General features: G+C 39.4%; 1 protein-coding gene across 1 annotated transcript; it reads right to left on the reverse strand.

The window, feature by feature from the left end:
* Positions 1-3: 3 nt before the first annotated feature.
* On the reverse strand, positions 4-6,362 carry LOC121962231 (G protein-coupled receptor 26-like). Its single transcript, XM_042512454.2, has 3 exons — positions 5,685-6,362; positions 5,482-5,595; positions 4-3,129 (listed from the first exon to the last, which is right to left on the reverse strand). Exons 1-3 carry the CDS (start codon positions 6,353-6,355, stop codon positions 2,892-2,894), a joined length of 1,023 nt encoding a protein of 340 aa, XP_042368388.1. The 5' UTR covers positions 6,356-6,362; the 3' UTR covers positions 4-2,891.
* Between the last annotated feature and the right edge of the window lie 12,691 nt (positions 6,363-19,053).

The raw sequence follows: 19,053 nt of genomic DNA on the forward strand, positions 1-19,053 counted from the left end.
AAATGATCTTTGACCCGTCTTTTTAATTACACTTGGCAATAAAGCTGCAGCAACAGAGACATTTACATCATATATCATCTAGGATATAATTAGGGTCACGAAGCAGATGGAAACAAAACAATGTGATGCAAAAACAGTTGATGAGCTGATGGTGAACAATGAAACAAGAGTGTTTTTGATAATGACAAATTATGTGTCTTTTCAAATATACCTGCATCTATCAATTTCAAATATTGAATATATAATTTTTCCATAATTCTCATATAATTTGAATAAAAGTCTCACTATTTCTCATTGATGTCAAAGCCTTTAACTGTACTGCATGAATTTAATTTACAAACTCGCAAATTAAACTAAAGGGCATCACCGAGATTCAATGACGTTACTGTCAAAACATTAATAGTTTTAATAGCTTTATAACTGACAGCTTTTATTGCACATATTCCACTAATAGCTAATCACACTGCCAAAGAACAGCAAGTGACTTACAAGAGGAAAAATACATGTGTATAAAGTACATCCAAAGAAACAGATTGTTCATAATAAAGCAGCTATTCTGGTTAAAGTATAGAACGGCTGAAAAAGTCACATATTCAAATCTGGCACAAACACAAAACAGTGTGTTTAAAGCACTTTGAAAGCATTCCTATGCTACATCACATTGCTTCCCCTTTATCTAGACAAAAAAGTTGTTCCTGTACAGTGCAAAATATATAATAACATCATGTAAATATCCATAGAAACATTTCTCCAGTCAACTGGCAAAACAAAGCACAGTTGTACAAATGCATTTCAGTCAAAAGTGGGCTATCTCTAATACATTCAGTTACAAACTCACACTTAAAAGGATAAGTCGGGTTATATTCTGTGTTTTTCTTGTTGTTAACAAATCCCACGAAAGGCCCAAAACCAATAATGACAAACTCATATTATCCCTGCCGCCTACTTGTGAGAACACTGGTTTAATTCACAAGAGAGCTGTATTTAATTACAAGTAAATGAAACATGTCAAAACTGAGATGCTTTGCAGACTAAGCTGGGACTTGAGCATGATAAAACAGGCACTAACATACACATTTCATTCAAATAAAGTCATTTGCTTACTTGGGGTGGACCACGGTTTATCAATTGTCCAAAAGCTATTGAAAACACTTCATTTAGCCACGCTTCTGCACTGGGTAACGTTTTTTTTATTACCATGAACCAGAGCACTGTAGTTTATTTTTGGGAGTGGAGTTTTAATGGGAGTGGCCTGTCGAAAGATTGGTCATGAGCCAAAAGGCAGCTAATTAACCAACACAGTCACTCCCAAGTCGTCAAATACAACGCTTGATCAGTGGCCCTTAAAGCCAAATTATGATGCTTTAGGTACCCCTCCAGCATCAATTTTGGATATTCAGGAACGGCGTGTTAATATATATGCTTGTTACATGCATTGTGTAAAATTTGTACTAACATAAATAACATCACATGAAATATGTCACTTGGGTAGCATGCATCACACACTAGCACACTTTGTTATTAAAATAACTTTTAGCTTCACACAGGAAACAAACAGCTGTCTCTAGAGTGAAAGTCCAGAGTTTGATTTACCTGTTCACCCTAGGTTTATGTCTTGCTCTTTATACTATGTCAATTAAGCATAAAAAAATGCTTCTATCCAGTGTATCTCATAGTGCCGCTGAAAGGGTGCCTCTATGCGTTGCTATCTGACACTCAGGGCCACTCACCAAGCATTGGTATTTCATAAATAGGGACTATGACCAGATTAGATTAACTGTTCATGAAAACTGGCAAAAAGTGACAACGTGTAAATACATGAGTGTATGTGGTTGCAGCTATTGCAAGTTCTGGCTAGTTATCTGGGGTATCTCGTGGTCTTGTAATTTAGATGCAATTCAGAATTTAGGTGTAACTTAGACGGTATGTTTGAACAACAAAAACAGTATCTAAGAAAAAAAAGTATGAAAATATTGAGAGATGGAGTTACACATTGTTGATTTTGGTCTTCTCATGGCCCTTCTTAACAATAACAGAAATACAGAATATAGCCAGTCTTACCATTTAATATCATTGTGTATATGTTATTTGCCTTTGGCTCCTGTAACTATAGTAGCTCTGAGAGAATTCAACAAAGTGCATCAATATTCAGTGACTGACATGACACTGCAAAATAGTCTAACATGGTCAATACAGAACATGGCAACAATGTGCAGCAGCTGAGCTTCCACACCTAACAGTAGATTATCCAGAAGCAGGAGCAACAGTCTTTCCTTCTTTTCACATCTGCGCTCCAGCACCTATCGACCACCAGCTTTGAGCTCTGTGCCTGCGCTTTGTGGCAGAGGAAAGGTCACTACATGTGGATTTGTCAAAAATCATTACAAAGTGGTTGGTACAGTACAAAAGGCCACTTTATAGATGTCGCTCAGGGAGAATAAGGGGTCCATCTCCAGCTGTGTGGTCCTTCAGTTTGAGATTAATCTGAACCCATGACTTATTCGATGAAATTGATTCGTCTGATCCGTGTGTGCATCTGTGTGGTATTGTGTGCCGATGAATCACAGATCTTTTGTTTACCGATACTGTCTGAGGCCAGCGTCTCCACACCGTCCCCGTACTTCCCTATCTGTCTTCCCCTTTGCCACCTTCATCCTCCTCCTCCTCATTATTGTCTCCTCATTCTTCTCCACCCACCACCTTCCTTATTTCTGCTCTCTCTTCGCCCCCCCACCCACAATCTGTCCCCTCTATCTGCTCTCCTTTCCTTCCTAACAATATCCTGTCCTCTCTGTCTCTCTGCTCATTCTTCTCCTCCGCCCACCTTCTTCCAAGAGGCAACCTTTATTTTTGGCCTGTGGTGTGTATCTGCCATGTCCGCGCGTTTGCCATTAGCTGATCCTCTGGAGGCAGTAGTCGTTCTCTGTGTCTAAAGAGCTGTTATGGCCAGACGAGGGGTACAGGTCACGGCGGAGCAGCCTGTTGATGACAGTAACCAGGACTTTCTTGTACTGCTGACGTAGGAGGGAGTAGGCAAAAGGGTCGGACGCAGCCTTGCTGTATGTCAGGCACTTACTGATGATTCCCCAGTGGCGGTTGATGTCCACGAAGGGTAGGAGCTCAGCCAACCTGAAGGGGCGGCAGCAGAAACATGACTAAACAAAAGTACATTTTAGTCAGAGATCTTTTTTTCTTAAGCTTTTCAGATGCTGAAAGTTGTTGGATGATTATGTAAGACTTAATGTACAGAGCTTTGAACACATTAGGGACTGTGTGAAAATTAATAGGGGAGGTCAAAAAAGGGAAGGGCGTGGGCAACTAATTTTTTTTTCTTTTCAAGCACGGGAAGGTCTTTTTCAAAACTGCTCATTCCAGATTTCTATTAACACATTAGGGACTGTATGAAAACTATTAGGAGAAGTCAAAAAAGGTAGGAGGAGGGTCTTTTTTTTTTTTTAAGGAAGGGTAATCTAATTTTTGTAAATGTTGTCAGGTGATAAGATAAGGCTTAATGTATAGAGCCTTTAACACAGAAGATAGTTGTTTGTTGTTTTAATTGCTCATTCCAGATTGCTATTAACACTTTGGGACTGTATGAAAATTATTAGGGGAGATCAAAAAGGGAAGGGGGTGATCGTCTGAATTTGTTTTTGTTTCTTTTTCTTTTTTTTTATAATCAGAGGAAGATTTCTTTTCTTTTTTTTTTAAACTGGCTCACCCTAGATTTCTATTAGCACTTTAGGGACTTGAATAAAATTATTGGCAGGGCTGAATGTATGCGTGTGTGTGTTGGATTGCATTTCAGAATTGTCCAGCAGAGAACAGCTTAAACCTGCTAATTTTAAATCCAAATATAACCTCTCATTAGTTTTTACGAGGACTTGCAAAGCAGGGGATTTCTTTTTATGACATGGCATCTTAAATCTTCCATAGAACATAAAAAGGAAATATATGACAATGTCTTTGTGTGATATATTAACGACATTTTAAATCATCCAAAGTATCAACACTGTTTTATACTTCACATATACACTAATATACTGTTCTGTTTTTATGTCAAGGGGGATTTTATTGTCATTTTGAACAGCACTGGAAAGGGCTTTAGTTTTTTTTAAAAAATGACTTAAGGTCTCTCACATTCCACTAATTTACATACGGTGCCTGATGTGCTAATTGGGGTAACATTATGTAACAAAAAAAGTAATGGAAGCACAAGGTTAAGACAGAGGGAGAAGAATATCGCCCTTTTACATTCAGTGAATGTGTAAAAAGGCTCATTTAAAAGCAGAACAGATACATGAGGAGGAATTGTCATCAGCTTAATTAGATGTTTTGGTTTCAACAGTCACTCAGGCTGCTTCCAGTGGGTCGGGTCACAGGGTTATTCCAATATACCAGACGCCTTTTCCTTGTTAATGTGTCCTCACATTTCCCACCCATATAAATGCAAACACCACAAATGTCAAACTGATGGATCATCGCCACCACATCTGGCAAACAACTGGTTTGTGGGCCCCTAGGGCATTTCCTCTTTTGTCTGGGAGCCACTTTTTGTTGTCTGCACTGCATTTATTGTCCTGCACTGTATTGTGTGTTTAAGTGGCAGCAGCACGGCGAGCCACTTCTTCACAGGGTGATATAGGTGGATAATGAGCCAAACTACAATGGGACTATGCATTTAGAGAGTTGAATTGTGTCTGATCTGATCAAACGGTGTGACTGATGTGTATCTCTGATGAGTTTGGATGCAGAGAATAGGTTTGTGCATTATTGTAAGGGACTGTTTGTTATTTATAAGAGGGGAGGGGGTGGTGCAAAATGCGGCAGGCACTTTGGGGAGGATGTTTTTTGATTTGGCTTAGGGGAGGGAGGGACTTTTCACGTTAAATGGTTGGATTTTGTATTTATTTTAAAAGAACAACAACAAACAACAATAACAAAAAAAATAATAAACCGTCAGAATCCCGAAACCAGCAAGTGGGTTTTAAAAGCATGTTTTCTTTAAAAAAATATCCAAAATCATACCTCTATCACAGCCAGAAACTCTGAAATATGTTTTTTTTTTTTTAAATATAATGTCCAGTAGCCAATTAAACTGTTTTCTTTTCTTTTTTTTGTGTCAAATTCTGTAGAGATATCAATAATATAATAAATATTATATTAATATTTTTTTATTCTTCATTCAAGTTACAAATTTGATGACTTTAGACTTGAGAAAAGAAAACAAAAAAGACTTGCAACTCAACTTGGACTTAAACACAAATGACTCATGACTTTACTTAAAACTGAACCATATTCAGACATGAAAATACTCACACAGATGATCACTGAGGGAAGCTCAGGGAAAATTATTTGTAGCTCTGGCGAGGGTCATAATTTAGAAAATAATAGTATAGTACAGTCCCTAGATGATATTATTTATCTTTTAAGTTGTATGAAGTTAAATGAAATGATTAATGGGTTACTATCAATTCATCTTACCTTGTTATTACATAAGGAGCAAAGCAGATGATGAATGAGCCGATGAAGATGCTGATCTTCTTTGTGGCTCTCTGCTTCCTCCTCTTTTGCTCTGCTAAACATCTCTGCTTCACGCTGAAACACCAAAAGACCTTTTTAAGTCTATGAATTATAAATCGAGGGATAAAACTTGCCATAAATGAGGAATACATGAGGTAAAGTACCTTGGGTGAATGTCGACCAGAAGGAAAAGAGTCTGCATGGTGATAATGTCGATCCTCTTGCAGTGAAACCTGGCGACTTTCAACACCTTCAAGTATGTGAAACACAGTATGAGCAGGGAGAGCATGAAGCTGGTGGCGTGGAAAACGACGGTGAAGATTGTAAACTTAATCCTGTCGCCGGTGTCCTCGCTCGGCTGCAGGGTGCAGGACGCGTACACGTCGTTGTAGTCGACCCAGGAGAAGAGCAGCGCGGTCAGGGAGAAGGTGAAGGAGTGGAGCCACGAGTAGCACACCATGATCAGCGCGTCCTTGTAGCGCATTTTAGTGGAGTAACTGAGCGGGAAGACCACCGCTATCCACCGGTCTATGCTGAGAGCCGCCATGCTCAACATGGTGTTGGCGGTGAGAAAAGTCTCCAGAAAGCTCACCGTGTGGCAAATGCAATCCCCAAAAGGCTGCTGGTCCCTGATAATCCCCACCAAAGTGGCCGGCATGTTCAAAACAGTGATGAGGATGTTGCAGAAGGACAAGTTCATGGTGAAAACGCCGGGCACCTGTCGGCGTATCTCGGTGCTGTGGACGAAACATAGCAGCACCAACAAGTTTGACAACAGCGAGACGACCGCGACCACGATGATGAACAAAGCGAAAATAATTTCAGCAAAGTCCATGTCTCACTCCAGGAAGAGCGTTTTACCTCTTGTTGGTAATGAAAAGCACTTGAGATCAACCATGGTTATCCTGCCCTCATGTCTCCAGCTGCTCACCCCAAATTCTTTTCAATTAAATCCCCCTGTGTCCGCGCGCCGCCGTCCTCTCCAACTTCCACGAGCGCTGTCCAGCGTGCTGAACCAACATCTCTCTCCTCAAACTTGTCGATTATTTCCAATTAACATCCGACAGGTGCGATCTGCAAAGTGAAGCGGCATCATCACACAGATCTGGATTGCGTGAAATGAATGATTATTTTTTACATATCACGTGAATAATCGCACGCAGAGACATGCACGCAGGGAACAACTTGTCCTAGTCACAAAAACACCAAAACTCACACCTCTTTTCCTACATATTGGATTATTTCTTTTTCTCCCTCCGACTGATGTTTGTTCCTCACTGCAAACACAAATCAATCATTCCGCATTAAGTTATTCACGTGCGGGTTTGTTGAGTCGCCCGCATTGATCACAGCTCGCGCAAAATCAATGTGGACCTGGAGACACAGAGGGCGCGCAGAGATGTCGCTCCTGGATAATTGGAGGCGCTTCTGCCGTGACCAAATGGCACCATGTGCACACGCGCGCCACAGAGGCACGGGGGCAAATAGATACCTTTTCCTGAAATGAATTATTTATAGTCCCTTGGCTACTGTAGATTCACTGCGCGCGATCATAATTGTGCCTAGTATGCAAAAATATACAACATGGCTGTTATTTGCAAGAGAATGCTGCTGTTTGTAGAATAAAAATTACGTTTTGTTTTTTTTTTAATCTTTGGCCAACATGATTTTGAGGTTATGAAGGCTGAAATGTAAGTGAAAGTAGATGGTTTGGGTTTTTTTTTAATTTTCAATTTGTACTTCTATTTCTACACTCAAGATTGCCACTGCCAACCAAAACCTCAAATAATAATAATAATAATAATAATAATAATAATAATAATAATAATAATAATAATAATAATAATAATAATAATAGTAATAATGAAGAATAGGAATCAATCAACAAAACAAAATATTGACATTGCGACATCATTTCTCTCATGGCACACAAAAATAGCATTTTTTAAGGTGCTCATAGAGATACAATGTCAGTCTTTCCCATCTACTTTCTTTTAATACATTTTAATAATGGAATTACTTTTATTGAAGAGTGCATTATGACTTATTTAGGACTTGAAAGTCAAAGCTTAGGACTTGACTTGGGACTTGCATGCAAAGACTTGACACACCTCTGGTGTTTAGTGTCATTAATCAAGTCTTTACCTTAGGTAGAGAATAATATATGTTTATGTTCTTGGCATCAAACATAGCTTGAAAAAAAAAAAAACACTTCTATTTTTGATTGATCATGAAGTGGAATCCCACATGGACTTTCTTATTTACCTAGCTGATCCTTTCATTTGCTTTCTTATCTAAGATAACCGTAGTGAGGTGTTCACCACTGTTTCTTTAGTCTTAATGTGTAACCATGTCCATAAACCTCCTTGATGCATTCTGAAAGAAGAAGAAATATACTATAAAAAATAGCTCTAGAAATTGAAAACGACTATATAATTCAAATTATGGCATAAAACACTGGGCATTAAAATCCAAATTGGAGTAACACACTGCAGCCGGCAACACAAGTGCACTTCAGTAATGTTTGCGCTCGTTACTGAGTCATGCCCAAATCTGGAGAAGCCTGAGTAGACGGTGACTCACTGGGGTCAGACACAGCCTGCAGGGGTTTTGTATATCTTTTCTCGTTTTCATTCGCTTCATACTCCCACTTGTTATGAGGCTTATGGGCTTGTGCCTGAATCCCCATCCCCTCCAATTAAGTGCACTGTTTTGTTTATGTAAGAGTGGTACAGTATCAGAGAATTCACTCCGCTCGGGGCCTGTTTTGCTCGTGGAAATGATGGTTGAGTATTTAGACTGATTAGGTGAGTCATCATTAAATGCAGTTTAGGGAAACCCTGAGGCGAACTACCTGTGAAGTTAAAAGCATCATAATTACAGCAGCTGACGACAGTCTGACTACGGTTTTTCAGCAGTGAGCTACTGAAGGTGTTACAGTGTGTGTTTTGGAGTCAGAAAGTCAGATAGACAAAGCATCAGCGGGTGATGTCAGTCCCCTACAAACAAGTGATCAAATGCCTGTGAGAAAGCTACAGCTGAGCTCCTGGGCGATAAAGTGCAAAGCTATTTATAGGCCTGATGGGGTGTCACCTCCAATATAACTCTCAGCGCCGGTGTATTACCTAACCGAGGTATCAGAGCGAAGCAGTGAGCACAGCTTCGACACTGCAAATGAGATTGCTTTTAGAGGATGCTTTTATGTGTGTTGAGCAATCAGCCGCCGCAGTTTTAGGTTTCCTCTAAAACGCTTCAAGGACCTGTAGCATTCGAGCAAATGAATTCAAATGCTGCAAGATATCCGGTGATTATCACTGAGTCACGCAGACTGGCCAACTCCACGCTTTTGTCTCTGCATCCAAAAATAAACTAAGGGGGAAATAAGCTGATCTCCAGCTCAGAGTTTGGGCAAAATACACCAAATTGCAATTGATTATGAGTCAGAGTCAGTCTCAAGCACAAAGAGAGAAAGTGAGGAAGTAGATCTTGTAGAGATAAGCAGAGCAGGATATGGTGTTAGGACAGTGTTCCAAGGCAACTGGGATCTAAGACTTTTTAAGACTTTTTAATGCCACTTAGAATGAAATTTAAGACCAGTTTTACAAAAGCCAATATTGAAGGAAGAAAACATGTACCGACATCAGTTCCTTAGGAAATTTGTTTAGTTTTTTAAACATTTATTGCAAAATAAATCAAAAATCTTTGGTGATATAATTCAAGAGGAATTCAGTAAATTGCTAAAGTTACCCATTATTTTGAGCCTTTAAAATTCAAATCAGAAAAAAGATTCATAAAAATCCCATCTCCAATGTCTAAGCATTTCTCAGACTTTTGAAAGACTGATTTAAGATATTTTAATGCCAATTCAGGTTTAGACTGATGGATTAAATGCCTTTTCATGGTGCAACAACTTATGAGTCTTTAAATTGTTTAGTTCATGAATTTTTTTTAGAAAATAGTGAAATATAGTTTGTCACAGTTTCCAAAAGCCTTACTTTTTCTTTTTTTAGATATTTTTTTTTGTAACTTTTTACCAATTTATTTCTAATTTTTGAGTTATTTCTTCTTCTTTATTGCCTTCTTCATATGTTTTTGAAGGAAATCAATCAGTCTGCTCAGGTTTCAAGGGGTTAATTTTGTGTAAATGTCTCTGCTTCTCAAATGTGAGGATTTACTGCTTTTCTTTGCCTCTAAATTTTTGTCGGTTTTGGTTTTTAGAGTCTTTTTTTAGCGACTCGTTAAAGCTGTGATTCACATTTTTTCTGACATTATGCAGACTAAAAAAGTGATTGATTTACAGTGGAAATAATCAAATGATTTATCTGTAATAAAAATAATCATTAGTTGCAGTCCTGACAGGCTCAGGTAGTTGGATTAAATTAAATCATGAGGAGAGCACAGTGCACAAACAGAGCAACACAATGAACGAGGTGTTTTTGCAGGGAGAGCACGACCGGAGCAGGGCACACAGAGCAGAGCGGATCTTTGCGGGCACCTCACGACCTCAGCCTTACAACAAAGATTGCTCTGAAAGCTTTCAACTTTCTATTCTGACCAGTGATCTTACATAACAGCGCCTGCCCTCCATACAAACCAGCATCCCAATCACCTTCAGGCAGCGTGCCTTGGATGTTCAGAAAATAAAGTGTGATCTCAGCACAGTAACGAAATCCCCCCGTGGCCCTCCAGGTACCTGGAATGTCATTTGGAGCTTGTACCTGCGTTGCACCTTTTTAAATTCACTGCCTTCGCAGAGTCCCGAGAGTCGGAGTGCAGCCCGAGGCCAGGAAGGAGGAGGGGGGTCTCAGGTCACGCGTTAGGTAACATGACAGTTTGTAAGTCTTGTTGCAGAGATACAGTAGTGGGCAACATGATGCCTTTGGATAGCTTTGTGTAATAAAGACTCAAGCAGTGCACAGATCCTTACTACTCTTTATCATGTGCCAATAAATCATTCATTACACTTCTTATTTTGCACATTTTAGCCCATTTACTACTAACTGTTTGTCCTTTGTGTTACTATCAACCATAATTTTATTTTAACTTCCATCTTCAAGTTACATAATCCATCAAAGTGAGCATTTAGTCACCTTTATTTAGTTTGACTTCTCTCTTTATTTATAAATGATGTTGTTTTTGGGTGATGTTGACATTGAATTTTGCCAGGGTTGTCCCCAAAGATTCTGTTTTTTATATTCATGAATGGGATCTCAAGGTGCAGCCGAAGGGGAATTGCAGGACCTCAGAACTGCATCTTCACTTTTTGCACATGATGTGGTTCTGTTGGTTTAATCAAACCGTGACCTCCAGCGTGCGCTGGGGTGGTTGTGTGTGAAGCGTTTTGGGATGAGAGTCAGCACCTCCAAGTCTAAGGCCGTGATTCTCGATGATTGCCTCCTCTGGGTGGGGAGAGAGTTACAGCCCCAAGCAAAGGAGTTCAAGTATCTCTGAGTCTTCTTCAAGAGTGAGGGTAAAAATTGAGCGTGAGATCGACAGGCAGTTTGGCGTAACTGTCGTGGTGAAGAGGGAGCTGAGCCGGAAGGCAAAACTTTCGATTTACTGATACATCTATGTCCTTATATGGTCACAAACTTTGGGCAGCGACCAACAGAATGAGATCACAGATAGCGGACAAATTGTAATTCATAGCATTTCCAAAAAACTGATGAGAAAAGCAAATGTGGACTTTATGAAACAGAAAAATGAAACTATATTTGTGATATGTTTTGGGCTTGCTGCTGGATGCCACAGACATCATAAAGTATTGACAAAAGGTCTAACCCACTGATACCCTTTAAACAATGAAACGTGAGACTAAAATGCGTTTAAGTACGAGTTTGAATATGCATAAGCATATCCTGCATCCTTTTAAGCTTTTGAAGCCTTAGCCTTAAAAAGTTACACTATGCAACCACAAGATGCAATACGCACATAAACAGTAGGGGCAGTGTAGTGTAGTGCACTGGCAGAACAAGAAAAAACATAGTAGTAGCAGTTGTCACAATGTACTTAATTTACTGTTTACTATTGTGTTGCTGTTGCTTTTTCTCCGATGATCTTGGTATTAAAATTTCTAAAATTTCCAAAAAACTCCATCCCTCAAACTGGTATGTAAATACTTGCAAATCAAAAGGTTCTCTGGTGTGCCCTCTAGTGGAAGACTCCGTTAACACGGGAAGCACACGGGCAAGTATGTCAACAGTCCAGTTCAAACTGGCCTAAAAAAATACCAGTGTCATACCTTAAGTCTTCATTGTTGCAGTCTTTATGGCATAACTTAGCTCAAATAATAAAAGGTTACTAAATATGACTAAATGTCCTGGATTATCTATTTAAAGCAAGTTTGAGTTCTCTCCACGGTGATTTTCCTGTCATATTGAAGTTAATTAACCACTAGCTGCCAAGAAGTTAGGATATTAATTTAATAATCTATTAGTAATACTTTGGAAAATGAAATAAAACATGCAAAACTACCAGTGCGGTCTTAATTCAGCACACACTTTGTCAGCTTGTCTCTCTGCTCAGCTGCCTCCAGGTGTGAATATAAATAACATAGTCAGTGTGCAGGTTTGTGAACACCTGATCTCTTTATAGTCACAGTGAATGTTGTTACAGCACAAAAGTTAAACGTTGTTCCTTCGCTCCAAAGAAAGCTGTACATCAGCAGCTTTAAATATTGCGCAGATGTTTACTCTTAAAAATAGATTTTACTCATGCTATTAAGGACACCATTATGTCTGTCTAGATTCTCATATGAATGTAATTTTTGTGGACCCAATTATTTGAGGCTGTGTTGATGCTGACCTAGGTCAGCTCATATTGAGTCACTATGAGGATGGAGATACGAATAGGGTTAGAAACAAGGTCAGAAGTCTTTAACCTTTAAAACGTGCCATGCTCAGAGTCATACTCCAATGATCCATCATGTCTAGATCAATATTTGATCTTAAGGTTTGTGAAAACAGTCTCCAGCAGTGACCAATCCATCTTAGAAAAAGCCCACCTGAAGTAATATACCACAACTCCCACCTTACACATCGCACTGAAGGACATATTCCCAAAACTATTCCCTGAGCACTGCCTGAGCGTTTGGGTTTTCATTTCTGATATATTTTCCCAGGCTGCTGGGATGAAACCAGTGAGGATAAAAAAAAAAAAAAAAAGACGTGGGCCTGTTGTGAATGACAGCTGAGGATTTTGTTTACAGGGTTAGTAGTGGTGCGACAGATGGGCCTCCTCCACACTCCTCAGTGTATGACAACATACCTGAAGCACTGCACAGACATAAAACTGGGCTCAAACATCTGCCACACACTCACAGTGTGTGTGTGTGTGTGTGTGTGTGTGTGTGTGTGTGTGTGTGTGTGTGTGTGTGTGTGTGTGCAGGCGTTATATGTTGCACAATTAGAATAGATTTGCAAATAAAAATCTGACATTAAAACTTGCTGATCTCATATTTAAGAGGATTTATGTTGGATTCAGGATTCATTCAGTCCCATTAAATATTTAACTTGTGTAACACCTTTATAGACTGCAAACTGCTTTCAGACTTTAAAGTAAGTATCAGACAACATTATATTATTATTATTATTGGGATGATTGGCAGTGTTGTAGAAGCGAAATCTGGGTGTACACACTAAATTTCAGCCCCTTTACCAGCAAGATGAAATGATAGATGATCATTTCCATCCAAGTAGTGCTCAAACATCTATGATATTTTAAAAAGTAACATTTTCACTGGCTTCCATGCTGATTTCTACTTTTTACCAACCTGTTTTCCGGCTGTGAAGACCGAAATAAACCTCCTACACACACATAAAGGCATACTCCTCTGCTGCAGAGCCCTGTGCACGGTGCTCTACTGGCAGTGGAAAAGGAGGCTATCGCCTATCTTTAGTCCGTTTTTCCATGTTTAAAAACCCTGCATACTTGTGCTGATTTCAAGTTTCGAGAAGTTTGTCACTGCCTTTGGAGCAGCTGAGAACTGCACAGGTTCTTCCTGATGTAAGTAAAAGTAACGTTACACAGAAAGTAAAGGCAGAAGTTCAAAAAAATTACACTTCTGAGGAAAGTTTGCAGTTAAACCTGTGTATTGAGGGGAGACGCCATCGCAGTAATGGCAACTTGTTTGCCTTCAGTATACTTCTCTGGATTTGTTTGTAACTCAGCTAACACATTATAGTAACAGACTTCTCAAATGATTTTCAAAGTCATCAAAAAATCATGCAAAAAAAACATACAGCAATCACATGCACGTTGGTCCTCACACAATCAGGGTCTCATGTCTCTCAATCACAGCATCGCTCTGTTTCGGCTCAAACTCTATAAAAAATACTCATAAATATACAGTGTCTCAAGTGAATAAAAAAAAAGAGAAACAACTGGCTACAATAGCCTTTTTTTAGCACCTGTGTGTCATTGTGTTTTCCCAGACATCTGATATGATATGTTATTGAAAATTGAGGCTCAGCACTGCTGGTTGGCAAACAAAAGGAGCGGGGGAATAGCTTTCATGAGTACTGTGCAGCTGCCACAGGTAAAACAGGAAGCGCCTGTGATGAGTCATGTTCCCATAGCAACACCCTCAGTCTGAGAAGCTATCGCACCATCTCTGGCAGCACATGCTCTCGACGTGGATGTAAATATCATTTACATGGGGGTTGTTATGGGCATCTAAGGGGATTATGAGGCCTCTATTATCTGCTGCTTTTTTTAAATTCCATATCAAAAGAAGAACATGGAGATTATATTCTTTTTACGGTAGGTGAGCAACTGGAGGAGTAATTTGGAAAGCTGGTCATAACATGTGCATCATGACACATTTCTCATGGCCCACATTCATTTCTCCTATGACCGAATGGTCTCTTCCGCCCTCAGATAGCCCCTGGTTTTATCAAACCTGAGAATGGTTTGGTCCACCGCAGGTGTCCAAAGCTCTGTCAAAGCTTTGTTCACAATGAGCCCTCTTTTATCTGCAGACCTAAAGGAGTGGATGCAGAGATAGCAGGGGTGAGGAAGAAGCAGAAATAGATTGCTTTGACCCAATGAGGACAGATCACATAAAGCCACATTTGAAAGGACTCCTTTAGTGTTTTATTAATGACCCAGCAGGCTGTGTCCTGCCTATTTATTGATTTCTTCATCAATCCTTTCGTGCAGTCAAAGACTTTCTTTATGAGGCTTTGAAATATATTAAACAGGCTTCCTGGATGCCTTTGCAACAGATATGAGGAAGAATAGTGGAGCATTGTATCAAACTGTTGACTATTTGGTTTGGATATAAAGCGCATTCCTTTGATTCGGGGTCACAAACACATTGTTATTCGAGAGGGTTCATGACCACACAGTCAGAGCGTCCAGCGGGCAAACGGAGCAGGAAAACTGTCTTTCTTGGCAGCGACAGCGGAGAGAGCAGTGCAAGAGCAGACTGTAACCTGAGTCTGAGTGGAACAGATTGACAGTGAGCCACTAAGCACATCGAGCAGACACACTGCATTCATTATCATTAGGCGACAGGAGCGCTTTGAAGCCAGCCGAGGCTCCAGTGGGCAGACGGAGCAGGCCAGCAGGCACGTGATGGAGCATTACAGCTCCTGCAGCAAACTATCAAAAGAGCCTCCTAAAACGTGCAGGCACACTGATGAAGAAAGCATTACTTTTACAGGGAGGGTGAGATGGACGGGCCTTTAGAAATGATGTGCAGAGATCACGACTGCTCTCTAAGATTAATGTGCCACTGCATGTCAGAGCTGTCACTTAATGTTAACACTGCTGCAGGACATTACCAAAATAAAACAATGGGCTACTATTGAAGTTGATATATTGTCACGAATATCATTTAAGTTTGACAAAATTGTTAATTCAACATACACTTACTATCTTTTTTTTTTCCCAACCCGATCTGAGGGTCTTCATCATCAGTTGTTATGGAGATTATTCAGGATGACCAAACATGTTCTCATCCTAAGCTGTCACATGTTGCAACTTTGTAGTGGACTTCTGCATGTATTTTTTCTATTTTAGGTGTCCTTCTGCATTTGCTTTGCTTAACCGTGATGTCAAGAAATGCACATGGTGGGATTACGCTGCAAGTGGTTAAATATTGACAAAACAAGCACATGGCAACAGACGCCAGAACTTCAACTTACGCAAATGCTGGCACGGATGGTTAGGTTTAAGCAATTCAGCTAATTTTAGACTTTCATTCTGACAAATTACTAGCGTGAAGCAAAAATTAAACACTGATGGATATGAAGAATTTAATAAGTTCCAGTAAAGGCTTGTAATTTTTTTTTGTCAGCCTTATTATGATTATTACCTTTAATACTTCTGTTATGCTTGTATGTTAATTATGTTACCAATCTGAAGAATTTCCACTCGCAGAAAAGCAGGCGTAACTGTTAAAAAAAACGATTACGTTGAATTAAATGTGATTATTTTAAGATGTTACATAAAGTGTTTTATCAAGAAAATCGGCTCAAAGACACTAAAGTGAGCAGCAGACACACCGGCTGCTCCAGTAGAGTTATGGCGCCCTGCGTTGGGTACAGAGAGCACTATGTAGCGTACAGTACAGTACAGCTTTGTAAATTATCCATCACTCTGTCCAATAATGAGCCCATCACTGTCATCCATAACAAAAGCCCACACATTAATGACCCTCTGCAATTACACCATTATACCATTACAGAGTGACACAGATGGATTCCATGGTGTGCATTTTTACTAAATGGATAAATGTTCATTGTTATTCATTGCTGCTGTTGGAGGAAAATCAAGTCATGTCCCGAGAGAAACTGAGAACCGTGCCACGTTTTTTCAGGTGAATTTCACCACAGGTAGTGAGTTTTGGGAGGCTTTAACAAGTCTATGCTTTGTTAAACTCATTCATCACATAAATCATATTAGTGCTAATTCTAAAGGCCTTTTAATGTTAAATGTGAAATTTAGGGTTTTAACATGGGGGTCTATGGGGATCATGCTGCCTTCACGTGCGCCTCGGAAATATCAGATTTACCGTATTTGTGAGTTACAAGCACGTGAATGGCTCTCCAAAGTCGTAATTGTGAACGGGAAATTGGGAAATTTCAATGATACTCGGGTTGCCAAGTTGTGACTTTTGCGTTACGTTTACACATTTTAGTATATCCACTTGGTATATTGATCCATTATAATAAAAAAATCAAAACATAGAAATGACATATTTCAAAAAGTGCTATAATAATACTACTAATAATAGAATTATTATTATTATTATTATGTAAAGTAATTTAAAATATATATATGTATATATATATGTATATATATAAATTTATATATAAAATTATAATTGTAATAATTATTATTTTTCCCTAGCTTCATTAAAAACAATTTTCCAATAATACTAATTGGTTGCAATTTGCAGAACAGTTCATATCGCCATTATTCCCATGTTTTCAACAGAAAGCAATCCAAATTTGCTTAGATTACAGAGGTTTAAATAATCGTAAAGGTGTCTGAACGCAGCACAAGAAGTGATGTTGTTCCAGATTTAAGGGTTAAAGTGTGATTTCATTATTATCCAAAAATTAGCTTGATATTTTACAGTGTGTGTAAGTCAACAATTACGGCAGTGTGGAGCTGCGTTTTGACATTTCCTCTACTGACAGTGAATACATTATGAGATCTATCGTTTCACCAGCTGTCTCCCTGTGCCCTAGCCCTTTGCCATAATAAACACACACAGTCTAAGCATTGACTCACTCCTCTCTAGCTCGGCCTGTTTTCTTCTCTCTCCGTGCTCTCTCTCACACACACACACACACACACACACACACACACACACACACACACACACACACACACACACACACACACACACACACACACACACACACACACTGATCCAAAGCTGAATCCCCTGTGGTAGCAGTGTGTCCTGGCTCTGCATCTCACAGTACCTCGGCTCTTACTCATCCTCGTCTAACCTTCACTGCGACCCATCTGCCTTCAGGACAAGACTCCCCCAGAACAGGCTGCATCCAAAAACATCTGCTTCGACCATCCTTCAAGGCATTTTCCAGGATCGGATGGCCTTAAAGGTGTGGACTGCAGTGTAGTGACTCATGCTAAATAAGTCGCATGAGTAAGGGAGGGCCAAGCAGTAAAGTAGTCACCACACACTCTGGGTCAGGACAGCAACCTTTCTGACACAGCAAACACACACCGTCATTGGATATTTATAAGGATTTACAGGCTGCACAGTTGGAGTTTGGGTATGTTAGGTGTAATAGGACTGCAGAAGTCACTAGCATGCATTGTGCAGAGGAAGTGTGCTTCCCGTCTCCAAAAAACTACAGTCTGGGCACCGGTGGGCGAGCTTCACGGCTCAGCTGCCAGAAGTACAAGAGTGTATTTGTACCAGACAGTTCCCAAGTGCATGTGTGTACGTTTGTGTGTGTGTGTGTGTGTGTGTGTGTGTGTGTAGTCTTTCTTTGCTGTACAACTACTCCCACTGGCTGTGTCCTTAAACAAATGTGTGTTTTAGTCAAACTGAAGGTGCTGTCCATTCTGGGTGAAGAGATGATGATACAGCTTCTTACTAAAGTCGGTCAAATTTGATAAATATTTCAGAACCATTAAAGTTCTTCCCGATTTTCTACATCAGCAAAGCAAATGAGGAGAAACCAGTCACTGCCTGACTGCACTCTGTGGCGCTCCCTACTGTAAAGCACCTTGACCTTTTGTAAAAAGCCATGAAATACACTGAATGAATGATATGAAGGGATGAGTGTGTTTGTGATATTGTTTTTCGTCGTTGTTATGTTTTGGTTGTTGCTTTGTTTGTTGTTGTACGTTGTTTTTTGGTCATTTTGTTTGTCGTCACGTGTTATTTTTATGCAGGTTACGGTTCATTTTATAGTTGTTTGTTTTGGTTGTTGCTGGTGTTTTTAGGGGAGGGTTTTTTTGTTTATTGTTGTTTGTTTTGGTTGTTGTTATGTCCATTGTTGGTTGCTTTTTTTGGCTGTTTTAGTTGTTTTTGTTTGTTGTCATTTTTCGGTTGTTGCTTTGCGATTGTCTGTTTTTCAGTTGCTTATTTTAGTTGTTAGCTTTTGGGGTGTTTGTTTTGTTTGCTGTTTTTTGGTTGCTGTTATGTCTATTATTGATCGTTTGCTTTTGTTTGGGTTGGTGCTGGAGTTTGGTTGTTTGTTATGTTTACTGCAAAGTATTTAGGTTTTTTAGATAATTTTTTGTTTCGATTGGGATTTTTTTTTGTTGTCATGTGTTTTGGTTGTCTGTTTTGTGTGTTGTCATCTTTTGGTTGTTGCTTGTTGATCTTTGTCTGTTTTGTAGTTTTTTGTTTTGGTTGTTTTTTTTCATCATATGTTTTGGTTGTTATTTTGCTTGTTTAGATATTTGTTTTGTAAGTGGAATATTACTGCATGAACAAATGTGACAGAAAACACTGATTCCAGTCTTACAGTCGATTTTGCTGTGAAAAGAAGAAGGCGGCTCCCAAAAGACAAAGCAGTCAGAAAGCAAGGCACAGTTAAT

The sequence above is a fragment of the Plectropomus leopardus genome, chromosome 23 (genome assembly GCF_026936395.1).
Source record: "Plectropomus leopardus strain MGB_pleo_1.0 chromosome 23, ASM2693639v1, whole genome shotgun sequence".
Taxonomy (NCBI): domain Eukaryota; kingdom Metazoa; phylum Chordata; class Actinopteri; order Perciformes; family Serranidae; genus Plectropomus; species Plectropomus leopardus.

Excerpts from the sequence above, each read along its gene's own strand:
- LOC121962231 (XM_042512454.2), bottom strand. The coding sequence starts at position 6,355 with ATGGACTTTGCTGAAATTATTTTCGCTTTGTTCATCATCGTGGTCGCG. Across the intron at positions 5,596-5,684 it reads CTGGTCGACATTCACCCAAG|CGTGAAGCAGAGATGTTTAG; the intron begins GTACTTTACCTC and ends TTGGTGTTTCAG. Across the intron at positions 3,130-5,481 it reads GCTCCTTATGTAATAACAAG|GTTGGCTGAGCTCCTACCCT; the intron begins GTAAGATGAATT and ends CCGCCCCTTCAG.